At 33.8% G+C, this 12905-nt stretch overlaps 1 protein-coding gene across 3 annotated transcripts in view; it reads left to right on the forward strand.

Moving 5' to 3' along the window:
- The window catches only part of LOC117109422 (nucleolin-like), a 9314-nt gene extending 4886 nt beyond the window's left edge, over positions 1-4428 (forward strand). For all 3 annotated transcript variants that reach the window (XM_033251773.1, XM_033251774.1, XM_033251772.1), the window contains exons 4-6: positions 1305-1441; positions 1875-2010; positions 3201-4428. In XM_033251773.1, the coding sequence (XP_033107664.1) occupies positions 1305-1441; positions 1875-2010; positions 3201-3303 (376 nt within the window). In that variant the 3' untranslated portion in view covers positions 3304-4428. The remainder of the gene's footprint in view (positions 1-1304; positions 1442-1874; positions 2011-3200) is intronic.
- The last annotated feature ends 8477 nt before the right edge of the window (positions 4429-12905 follow it).

The following is a 12905-nucleotide window of genomic DNA, read 5'->3' on the forward strand; positions in this document are numbered from 1 at the left end:
GAGTTTACTAAAAGTCTTAAGAGTATTTGATGTTTTTAGTTTGCTATCAATATTGTTCCATACATGCGGACCATGGACACAAATTGAGAATTGGCTTTAAGTCAGCCTAACAAACGGAATACGAAGCCTGTTACACTGTCTTGTCCGATAGTTATGAACATTACCTTTGTACTGAAATAGATCCTTAAATACATTTGGTAAAATTTCATGGGTGTGTTTATACATAAAACATCCTACTTGTACCTTATTAATGTCATAAATATTCAAAAGATTTTGTTGATGAAATAGTGGTTCAGGATTGCACCTATATGGTGATGATGTAATAATACGAATAATTCGTTTTTGGAGGTTATATATTTTAACAAGGTTTGAGGGATAATCATTTTCCCATATAATATTACCATACTGGAGGTAAGGCAAAATTAAGGTATTGTAAGGTATTAAAATTTTCCTGCAGATATTGTTTGATTGAAAGTTCATAGTCACAAAAACTTTCCTACAAAAACATTTTAATATGATTTTCAGAGCATGAATTGTTATAATTAATATTGTACTTCCATGTTTTTTGGTTGTTTTTTTTGCAGTCTACTTGTTGTATGGTCAGCTATTTTCAGAAACTTAGTACAATTTAAATACCTTAGTTCCTTGTTATGCAAGTCCAATTTTAGGTTAAAGCTATGTTCACATCAAGATCCGGTCCAGAGCCCGGAAAAAAATTGTGAGTTGCTAGATTTTTTGAATGCTGCGTTCGCATCGCGCACGGAACACGGTTATTCGGATTAAATGCGTATATGTGTTCTATAGGTTCGAACCAACCAATCTTGTTACTGATTGGTCTAAGGAAAAAAACTGTACGATTTCATGATACAAATGGCTCTCAGATCCATCGGTCCGGATCCGGAGTCCGGATTGGAAATTGTACGAATTTTGATGTGAGCGGTACTATTCTTTACTAATGAACCCATTTTTCACTACTTTTTGTCCGGCCACTGGACCGGATCCAGGCTTTGATGTGAACGTAGCTTTAAGCCTACCTCCAACTTTATGCTCAAGGTGTGATTTGAATAATGAGCACAGCCACCGATCTCTACTAAAATAGGTGCATTGTTCATCAGCCAATCATTGTACAGAAAAAAGTAAAAGCACCAATGCCATTTCGGGGAGCCCAAGTGAAGCACCAGCATTTGTTTAAAATTATTGTTAAAAATAACGATTCTTGCAATACTACTATATCCAGTAAAAAAAAGTAAAAAACAAGAGAAACAAATTATTAAATTGAATATCGTATTTTTCTTGTTCTGCAGATCGGCAATATTGATATGTAAATCACAAGCTGAAGCTGATGCGATTCTGAAGTTGGACGGAGTAACGATAACGTCCGTAACGGGCGAAGAGTCTGAGATCAAGATCTCACAAAAGGAATCATCCGACCCAATTCAAAGTAAGAGAAAAATTATTATTGTATCTTTATTATCAATCATTAATTATTATTTTACCAGATTTTTGGATTTCGCATTATAAACATCTGTTATCAAAGATTTTATCCGAAGAAATCTTTGATGCTAGGCCGCTATAAATATAAAGACAGGCACTCACTTAGCCCAACAGTTACACCCGACGCGATTCTTTGGAGAACGAAACATATGCACAACGGATCGTTTTTAATGACGATCCATTCAGACTGCCACCGACAATCAGCAGACAGCTTCACGTCATCTAGCGCCACGGAGAGAAGAGTTGGATTCGTCATGACATAGTGAGTGTCACATTTTTGAATGCAGATGGCCGCACAAAAATACAAAACAGATTGTGATACATGTTGTCTGTAGACACTGACATGATCCCAAAATTGTAATTTTTTCAATTTTTTACAGGTGCGACTAAGTTATATATTGGTGGACTGCATCCTAAAATACCAGAGGAGGAACTGAAAGGGGCTTTGGAGGGTGAAGGCATAAGTCTAATAAAGGTGAAGAGGGTGTGCTGGAAGGGAACAAGGAGGCATAAAGGGTAAGGAAGATGTAATTTTTTTTTTTTTTTTTTTTTAGAATCTGAATTTAAATAGCGCCTTTCACAATGCAAAGAGTATACAAGGCACTGGCATCATTATTTCTCTTGTCACTGGATACTGAGTTGGCAAACCGGCACATTTTGTGCAACAGTCTCTGCTCCATGTTCTACAGGCACAACCCATATGTTCAATGCCATACCATCCTACCAGGTACCCAATTTATACTCCTGGGTGGAGGGAGGCAAACGTAAGCAGAGGACACAAGCATTGCGACAAGCGCCGTTCTCCCGCTGCCCCACACCCTTCTACAAAAATATTGGGATTTGTTATTTTTATATGCACATAATATAACACTTGACCAATAGTGCATCACACACAGCGCTTGAAGCATTTTTTAAGCTTTAGAACAGCGCTTATCAAAAAAATGTGTTTATTTGCAAGTGGCGCTAAATAAAGATTATTAAGGTGTTAAAATGGTACAATTTGTTCTCCTATCTAAAGTTGTAGCAACGTAGTGTTATTTAATCTGTGAGAAATCAAGGCATGTTTAATATAGTATTTCATTTGATGCGCTGATTATTCTAGAGTGCCTTTGATTCAGGGGGACAGTGGTCCCGAGCTGTCAATATTCAATTGAGAACGTAGAACACTCATCCGTGGCTGGCGTCGCATGCGTTATATGTTCTACTATAAATCAATTCCAGTTTTTGATAACGCGTATGCAGAGATGTCCTTGTTCTGACCTGAAAATCGATTCGGTTGACAACTGTTCCAGATTTCGGGAGAAAACATAAAGCACAATGTTCAGACATGCACGGTTAAATTCATGTGACATCATTACGTTTTATGTTGCAAATCAAAAGCTGCTTAAAGCTTGGTTTGCATACAATCATACACGCTTTCGCTGACAGCGTTCGGTGATGCAGATTGGTCGGACGAATCGGGGAGCGTTCCTGATTGATATACAGTGCAAGGATTGCAGTAAAAACACTGTAGCGACAGTGTAGCAATTGTATGGAAACCAAGCTTTATAGATTACATTTCTGTTGCTTCTCCTAAATTATGGTAGATTGCTAGTCCTCATTTTCACTTTTTCTTTGTTTATTCTTGCTATTTTCTGCTTTATCTTTGGTAATATTTTATACGTTGAGCTTAGAGAGAGTGCATTTATTTAATTTTCTTTGAATAGGTATGGGTTCATTTGGTTACCGACTCCGGAGGATGTGAAGAAAGCACTAGCTGCCAAAATTACGCTGGAAGGCAAACAACTTGTTATTACGCATTGTAAATAATGAATTGTAATTATGCAACCAAACATGACCAAAGGTTAGCATACAACTTAAAATACAATTAGTGGAATTTGGTCAATTTTAAAAATACACATTACTTATGACATAACTTAATCATGAAGAATTCATTGATAAAGATACAAAACTTTATCAATGACATTATAAAATATACTCATAGTAACTTATATATATTACTTGTTGTATGGTTTATAAATTGTTACATTAATAATACTTAAAAATAGTAATTAATGATAGGGTTGTATTAAAATGCAATGTAAGATCAGAAAATTATGTATACATTTCTCATTTTGGTGCTAATTTATGGTACATATCTTGACTATCACCAATATCTAATGAACTGCAATGTTTATGCAGATTAAATGTGAGCTATCATGACAAAATAAATATTGTGGCACAAAAAAATAAAAAAATGAGTTATTGATATATTTAAATGATTATGTAAGCTTTATTTTGGTCTTTGAATCAGATTCCTAGGTCAAAACAAATTGGAGGAAGATCATTTTAAAGTTCAGGTGTCTAACAAAAAAAAAATAATAATTTTGTGTTGGTTTTCTAATCAATTCTGAAAAATAGCTTTACAAACTGTGTCTCAAAACACCTTTACTTTAGGTAACTAACTCAGGCTTTTGCTACTATGAAACATACATATTAAACTTATCAGAAATATTGAAACCCAATTTTTGTCAAAATATTGAAACCCAATTTTTGTCAAAATATCTCTTAAGATATATTTTCTTGAATATATCAAATTGACTTGTCATACAAGACGACTCATTTTTGCCATGACACATCACCATATTTTCTCTCTGCTTAGATTTTGCATGTGGGTTGCCAAATTTGACAACCAAGGATCTACAACATGGTTACACTCTATTCCAAGAGTGCCCATTTTTTCACTATTAACAGGTAATAATTAAATGCAAGCCAATAAAAATATAACATTTTATAATATCATGCCAATATTTGTTGTTGAGCCAATTGGAAGTTGCTATGCTATTTCTGTTTTACAAGCAATTATGCACTTTGTGACCACAAATCGATTATAATCTAATTTGCATAATCTTTGGAGATCAGTTTGATTGTTTAATAAACTATTTTCAGATGACATTTTTTCTCAATTTATTTTTAAGTGTAGTATATCACAAAATGTGAACAAGGGTGAATACAAAAAACAAATAATTTTAGATAATTAAAACAATTATAATGTTAGTAAAATGTATGTATTTATTTCAGTATAAAATACAAATAATTGAAATAGAATATATTTATTCAACTTATGGAATACAAATATTCACAATTTATATACAATCTTATAGAACTATTTATTTTGTTCAATTAAAGTTAAAATATTTGGTATCTTTAAAAGTACCTATCGTGAATAATATACATGTCTAGCAAATGACCTTGAGATTAAGGTTGATACCTCGACACAGGCGGCACTTAACCCCTTCTTTCCATGAACTTAATAGCTTTCAAATTAAGATAAATGTTTGTGATGTTGTACCTGTTAAAGGACAAGCTTAATGATTAATCCTATGCAGGTTTTATATGATTTTGACCATGCATATTCCAGGCCATTTCTAGGCATGAAACTTTTGACTTTTTTGACACATACAGTACGAAGGGATTTGTATATTTGTTTTTAATTGGGCAAGAGAAGAATTTTTAAATTCTTAGGTCAGGTGCTGACTTCTTTTTGATTAAAATTAGGGAGGACATTTATTGGAATGTATATTCTTGGCAATCACAAACATTGATGTAACTGTAGATGGAAGAAGCCAAGCATGGAGCATGCCTTGCAAAATACTGGTCATGTACTGTGCAGATAATGCATGGTGCTGGTTATAGTTCAGGCCATGTAAGTACAGACATGGTGCTGCCATGCATGGTGCTGATGATGATGATGATTACTGTGTAATCAGCATCCTCCTTATGTACATAGATACCAACCTGAGAGATTTGAAATGCATAACTACACCAGTTGGGTGGGGGTGGAAGTGGGGGGGCCACCAGGGCTCCCGGGGTCAGTGGCACAACCCTGGAGGCCTGGGCTCCAGTCACATAATCAACGGTTGGTTGTGATAATGAAATGCACAAGACCGCACGCAACTACTAGATTCTACTAAGTGCATTGCTGGCTGGGTTGTTTTGGTGGGGGAAGAGAAATTTTCTCGGTAAATTGAACGAGATAACGTAAGCTTTAATGACACAAGCTACTGCATGACCGCTTATATATTTTAATTACACCAATTTCTTTTAATTTTAAATACATTTTCCTATGAATTCGTGATAATTTATCACGCATAGACTTATGCTAAATTTAAAACAAATTTCTGATCACGCATGTGTTTCTGCAAAATGCGCATTTCATCCAAAATTCCTTTGAAATTCGGGACCGTCCTGCACGATGTGAGACGGTTGGTAACTATGCTTATGTATGATGCAATTCATGCTAGTCACTATGGCTCAGGCCCTGCATAGTGCAGATTTTGCATGGTGCTGGTTATACATGGTGCAGTCCATGCTAGATTTACACAGTATAGGCCATGCATGGTTCTGGTCTTACATGGTGCAGTCCATGCTAGTTTTCCACAGTACAGGCCATGCATGGTGCTGGTCATAGTGTACGTGGTACTGGTTTTACATTACATGGTGCAGGCCATGCATGGTGCTGGTCATGATGTACATGGTGCTGGTCTTCACATGGTGCAGGCCATACTGTACATGATACAGGCCATGCATGGTCCTGGTCATACAGTACATGGTTCAGGCCTAGCTTGGTGCTGGTTATGCACAATGCAAGCAATGAATTAACGCAATCATGAATCATGTACTCTACGAACATGTGCATCACTGACTGTGCCAATGCTAAAATCCACTTGATGTGAGTCACAGCCCGCCACATTTCTTGGGTGGCTTACGATTAAAGAATTCATCCTATTAATGTTAGCTTCCTATACTGCTACTGGCTATTATGCTGTAAGGAACTTCGTTTAGATTTACCTTAGATGTATAAACCATCGATGACGGATAAAAAAAAAAAGAGTTGTATACCCTTTTAACTAGGAAGGAAAGGGTTTTGGTTGTCATGACGATGTCTTTGCTGTTCACTGCAACGACTCATCCCATGTGACACATATGAATATAAAGACTACCATATACGGTGTGTTCAAAGCGAAAGCTAACTCACTTTTTATAAAAATGCTGCCATCTCTGGAAAAATGATTGACATGCACATGTGACTATCAATCAATCAAATTTTCAATTGAAAATTTCAGAATAAATTCTCAAGGACTAAAATAATGAGCGAGTGAAATAGGTATTTTAGCCCATCCCTTAAAAATTAGAATGGGTTGCGTTTGCTGTGTTGCAGGCTTATATTTGGGACCAAAAAATGCAAACGATATAATCATGTAGGCCTAGATTTCTCTAGCCTCGGCCTTGCAATTACAGACTTGGAAGGCTAAATTCCAATGCATTATATTCATACTGGTTAATTACATTTTAAGAATTGTTATATAAATCAAATAATATAGGATTTTGGTTTCAAAATCCTGTTGTTAAGGCATGGACTTACATCTGGGTGGAGCATTTTGCAGGAACATTACTCAAATATTAAAGTTAGGAAGTACTGTACCTGCCTATTTGGAATATATTTTATAATGATGAAATATTAATTCATGTAATAAAATGCATAAATGAAAGTAAAAACTTGCAGATATTCCTTTAAATTTTTCACGAAATATTGAGCCTTGTTCGTTGGGTTAAAATATATTGGTCTACGCATTTTAAATGCAAAGGTTACAGTACAGTAATCTTCTTTGGCAGGAAGCCACATTAGGCATGCCACAAGCATATACACCAGGAAACTCTAAAGTTGATCTTGAATTATAATTAGATTGACTGTAGTTTCCACCTAACTGCCACGGTACCACAGCCTGCTGTCGATCTTTCATTTTGCCTGATCTGCAGAACCTTATCTCAAGGCTTTTGTTTCCAGGGACCTGCTGACTATCCTCGTAGGAAAACATTGAGTACCAATTCGTGGATTAACTATTGAGGGGTAGGCGTCACCAAAGGCTTTTTCAGGAAATACATACTTCTAAATTTTCAATGAGATTTTAATTGCTGTTTTCCAGAACCGACTAATTATTTCAGTTTGTTTTATTTAACGGCAATATAAAATGTAGAGTGGTAGCCTGGGTAAGATGCTTTCCTTCTCAACCCAGGGTCATTGTTTCGAGTCATGATGGGGGTCTGTTTCAGAATTATAGAAGCATGGATGTGGCAAGGGGACAAGTTATAGGCCCCTGTACAACTCATGATCTATTCTAAAGGCAATTCCATCCTGTAATGTGAAAGGTTACTGAACTTGCTGATATTTTTTTTTTAATGTAAAGTATACTCTGGTCAACTTGGTATAGTTTTGTTGAAAGAAAAAGTTAATTTTCATCACTCGCCAATTATAGAACGGACATTCTGTGACTCACTACAAAGCATTAAGAGTAAAGTTGGCAAGATTACTTTTGATAATTTAAAGGTTTATGCAGTAACAAATTAAAAGCAAACAAACCATGATTTAGGTAGTAAATAGGTGCAGTAGTTACCAGCAAGAGGTCAACAGTATACATAAGTTAACAGATTCTTTAAAAAAAATTAAAAGTAAAGTTTGCAGGATTTCTTTTGATAATGGTTTACACTGCAACAAATTAAAAACAATCAAACCATGATTTAAGAGGTAAAAAGGTGCTTAATTCAATAGTTACAAGCAAGAAGTCAACAGTTTATACATTAAGGTTAAAAGAATCTTAAAAAATATTAAGAGTAAAGTTTGCAAAATTCTTTTGATAATTAAAAATTTAAGTTGCAACAAATTTAAACCAAACTATGATTTAAGTAGTAAAAAGATGCTTAAGTCAATAGTTAAAAGAAATAGGTCAACAGTTTATGCATTAAGGTTGAAAGGTGCTTAAAAATATTGTCTCTGGTACAATCTGGGAATTTAGTTTATATGCTGCCACACAAATATCAAGAAAACCTCAAATATTAAAATAGAATAATTGATCACTTAACAGAACCACAAAAGTTTTCAACAATTTTAAATGGTCCCAAATCAGGCAAAAAAATTGTTTTTAATTTAGATATTAAAATGACAAAAAAAATCCATCAAATTTGCTGCCTGAAATTCAAGGTTTTATGCCTCAAGACTAGATATGTTAATACTGTTGATCACACATTCTAAAATTGCAACAGAATTTTATATCTTGAATTTTATAACCCGAAATCAAAGGTTTATGCCAAGACTGTAGAAATGTTATTACTGTGATTACACATTTCTTAACTTGCAAGAGAATTTTATACCTCATTCTATTTTTCTCAACTGCAAGCTAAAAAGTATATTTTTACTTTTGAATGTTATATTAGGTGGCAGTGTATCAAAATAATTGAGTGTTTGCTGATTTACATAATTTTTACTACAAAAATAATTCATAAGCGGATTCAAGGGGTGGGGGAAGTATCTTATTTAACAAATAGTTTTGCCAAAAACATCTAGATGGAGGAGAAAATAAAAATGAAATTTTATTTGTGAATTTAAACACTGTAGTATGGGATGGTTAAATGCTTTAAATTTATATACTGTATTAGGAATAGAAATAGGCAATTCTTATTTTTTGAGATTTCAAGGTGAAACATTATAGTGAACATAATAAAATTGAAGAAAAACTTTTTTTTAAAATTTCCATTTCTTTCGTGGTGGTGGGTGCGCTAATTAGCCAAAATTAAAATTTTATTTTTATTCAAAATCATCATTTTTGGGGGTTGGTGGATTTGCTAAGGCAAGACTTATTTTTCCTTGTTTCGCATACTTATTTTTTAACAGATCATCGGAGGAGGCCAGTACCATCCAGCAAAATAGGCTACCTTGGCCCCCTAGCCATGCCAAGGCTTTTCCACCCTTAATTGCTTATTTGCAAACTGCAACCCCTAATTTCGTAAAACTTGCGTAGGTCGGGAGTGGCCAACACATTAATTTTTGTTTTTTTTTGGTGTCATGTATGGGTGTAGGGCTTCATCAGCAAGTGAGTCGAAAGCATAAGACCTGTCCACACACTCAAATTTTATGTCACAAATTTGTGATGTACCCTGTATATGGGCATAACACATTTAATTGTCACAGAGCTTAAAATAATGACTGGCTGCAATCAACAATAATTGTATCAGCTACGACAAGGATAACTGCCTTTTGTGATTCCTCAGAAACTTTTAATATAGCGTATATTGCATCAAATTTAAACATCACAATTTTCTCAAATGAAAAATTGTCATTGAATATTATTTCAATAATATTCAATGACAATTTAATTAATCTTTATATGAAGCGGTGTCCACACTATCAAATTTTATGTGACAAATGTTTGATATGCCCATATTTGGTTGTAATGTGACATCATCATGCACATCACACAAATTTGATTGTGGGACAGAGCTAAGGTTTGTCCATTGTAACATAACGCAAGTTTAAACAGTATATATAATAATAGAATAATTTACTAAATTAAGAAAACCATATTTTGTAACTATGACAATCATAAATTCCACTTAATATAAATTGTCATTTGTAAACATTATTTAAACATTAACATATTTAAAACAACAGATAAACAGCAACACAAATTAGTAAAAAAAAAAACACTAACATACCTGACTGGATGAACAAAAAGCAAACTAAATTGACATATTATGTTTGTTTACCATTGACAAGTGTAACACAGCAAATTTTGATTTTAAAAACATCTTTATAATAATGATTTGATTCCTGTTTACATTTACATAATATATCAACATCCTAGAGCAAAAATCCATTTGATAAAGATGATCGCAATTGTTATAGTTTTTAAAATATAATAATTATATAATTATATATATCCTATGGTTATAGATCCAATTTAGATTTTGGCTGCCTCTCTTTGGAAGTCTCCACACACACATCCCTGAATCAGTAGAGCTTTCGATATTCACTTGGCTCTACAATATTGGCACTTCATATCATTTCTAACAACACAAGAACAAGAAGAAAGTACAACACATACAGTAAAACATAGTACTGCTAAAACAATAACAATACCAATAATATAATATAACTAAGGTATTAAAAATTGTTTAAAGCTTAAGCACTAACATTTTAAATTAGCCATTTTTTTTTCAGAATTCATATTCAACTACAAAGAATCACATACACTTTGGTTGGTAAATAAGTGAGCACGTGGCTAAAACCAATAAATGATTCTTTTAAAATGACCTTTTCAAACAACATGAGTATTTTTGTCTACTTGGTAAAAAGAAATTTTTTTTTTTTTCAGATTTTGAGCTATTTTTAGCCTAATATATGACTAGTATTTATAAGATGTACAAATGTAAATATAAAGACAAATCATTTAATAATAATACAGCAATAAACTTTTCTTCAAGAATATAGCAAAATCTGACAATTTTAAATGAAATATATACTTTATATAAAAATAATTGGCAATGATTAAAAACAGTATGGAAGACTGAGTTAGCACTAGTGTGAGTTAGCACTGCTGTGAGTAGCAATAGTGGGTGCTTCTCACTTGGCCTCTTTAAAAAATCTTAGTAAATTATAAAAAATATAATTATAAGAATCAAAAGATACAGATCAAAACAACTTAGTTTACGCTGATTTTTAAATTGATTACCAGGAAAAGTAATTCTATACGTAACAGTCTCCCTCTAATTAAAGACCACTTTTCTGTGGTCCCAATCTCTTTTATCTTTATTATTCTAATTAGAAACCAAAGCTGCTAAAGACCATGGAACCCGGGTCCCAAAAGTGGTCCTATATTGGAGGGAGACATGTATTTGTTTTTCAGTTTGTCTTATTCTAATACATGGCATTGTATGTAATGACATTTTCAAATATAGTGTGCAAAACAAGTGGGGGTATGTGCTCTCTTCATTCCCCCTATTGAATCCATGTGGGGGGGGGGGAAACGTATTTGTTTTTTAGTTTGTCTTATTTAAATACATGGCACCATATGTACTGAAATTTTAAAATATAGTGGCAAAACAGGGGAGGGGTGATGTGCTCCCCTTGCCTTCCCCCACCCCTATTGGATCTTTCCTCTGATATCAAAGCACCTGTTCTTAGATTAAGAATATCATTTCTTGTTTTGAATTTTAAATTTAAAGCTAACAACTTGCATAAATTTATAAAGCAATTCAAATCAGGGCACGGCTTTCTTATTTCAAGGCAAATATGCACAATAATCAGAAAGTAAAAATATATTGTCTGATAGGAAATTCTCAAAATTAAAAAATGGAACTGTTTATTTAAAATAATCAAGTTATGTTATTATCTTTCAGTAAAAGACATACAAATAATCCAGTTTTTACTGATTTACACATCCTAACCAGTGGTGACCCCCAGAAATGTGCCGACATGGGTCGGAACCAAGGGGCTGACTACAGTCCTGACCAGGGTCCCAGAAAACACAACCTTAGTAGGGTTGACCGGGAGAGTTGTTATGGCAGTATGGCATGTGTATTGTAGACCATAATATTAGGGATTTGGCAATCAAAACAACGTTATTTGGATAGGCAAATTATTATGCCCTCCCTGTCCGGCTGCTGGCCCCACCACTGGTTCTAATACAAAACCCCCTTAAATTGATTACCAGCAAATTTAAAGTCTATGCAAAAAAATATATTCAAATCTATTTAGTGGTGATGAAAATTTTCTTTTCGTTCTAATTTACAGTTGAAAACTATAATGATATAGTGTTGAAAAAATTCATCTGGTTCCAAGTTAAATTTATTATAATTATAACTTCTTCAGACTGAAGCCTGTGCTATAATGGTCTGGTTTGGTCTGGGTTGCAATGATATATTTAATTCAAACATTGAATTATATTTTTTTATGTTTTTTTAGCTTATCACAGCCAGTATGATAACTTTATTTATAACACAGAAACTTGGCTAAACTGACAGTTGTTATTCTGAAAGACTGTGTATACACAAATATTACAGTAACCAGAAAATCAAAAGAAACGAAGAAATATAAAAAACAAAAATGACTTAAAATTAACGAATCAAACAATTGTTTAAACCAAATCTTAACTAGACTTGTACCTTGAACTTAATTACACTTTACAAACTTACTGGAACTTCCACCACTATGAAAAATCAATAAATAATAAACTTAGGGTAAATCTACTCTACCCTGTGCCTGAACACAGAACAAGACAAAGGCCATGTATGAGGAGCGATTCCATTATTTTCATTTTTTTATACGCAAGAATAAAAAATGGAATTTCTGTGACCTTGACCTTTCTTCCCAAAAGTTTATCATCTCTTTCTTGGATAATTATGTACCATTCTACTAAATTTATTGATGTTTTTGCATAATCCTGCTAACAGACAGACATACAGACAGTGGTGAAGACCAAAAGACCACACATACACCCAGTGGTGGTGCCAGTGGGGGCAGGGGCTTAAGGCCCCTCCCCCATTGGACAAGTCAAGCCCCCCTCCCCACCGGCTGAGCTCGTCGGGTAGTCAGACAA

This window comes from Anneissia japonica, unplaced genomic scaffold (assembly GCF_011630105.1).
Source record: "Anneissia japonica isolate Jap-2015-1 unplaced genomic scaffold, ASM1163010v1 scaffold287719_len1884721_cov185, whole genome shotgun sequence".
Lineage (NCBI taxonomy): Eukaryota > Metazoa > Echinodermata > Crinoidea > Comatulida > Comatulidae > Anneissia > Anneissia japonica.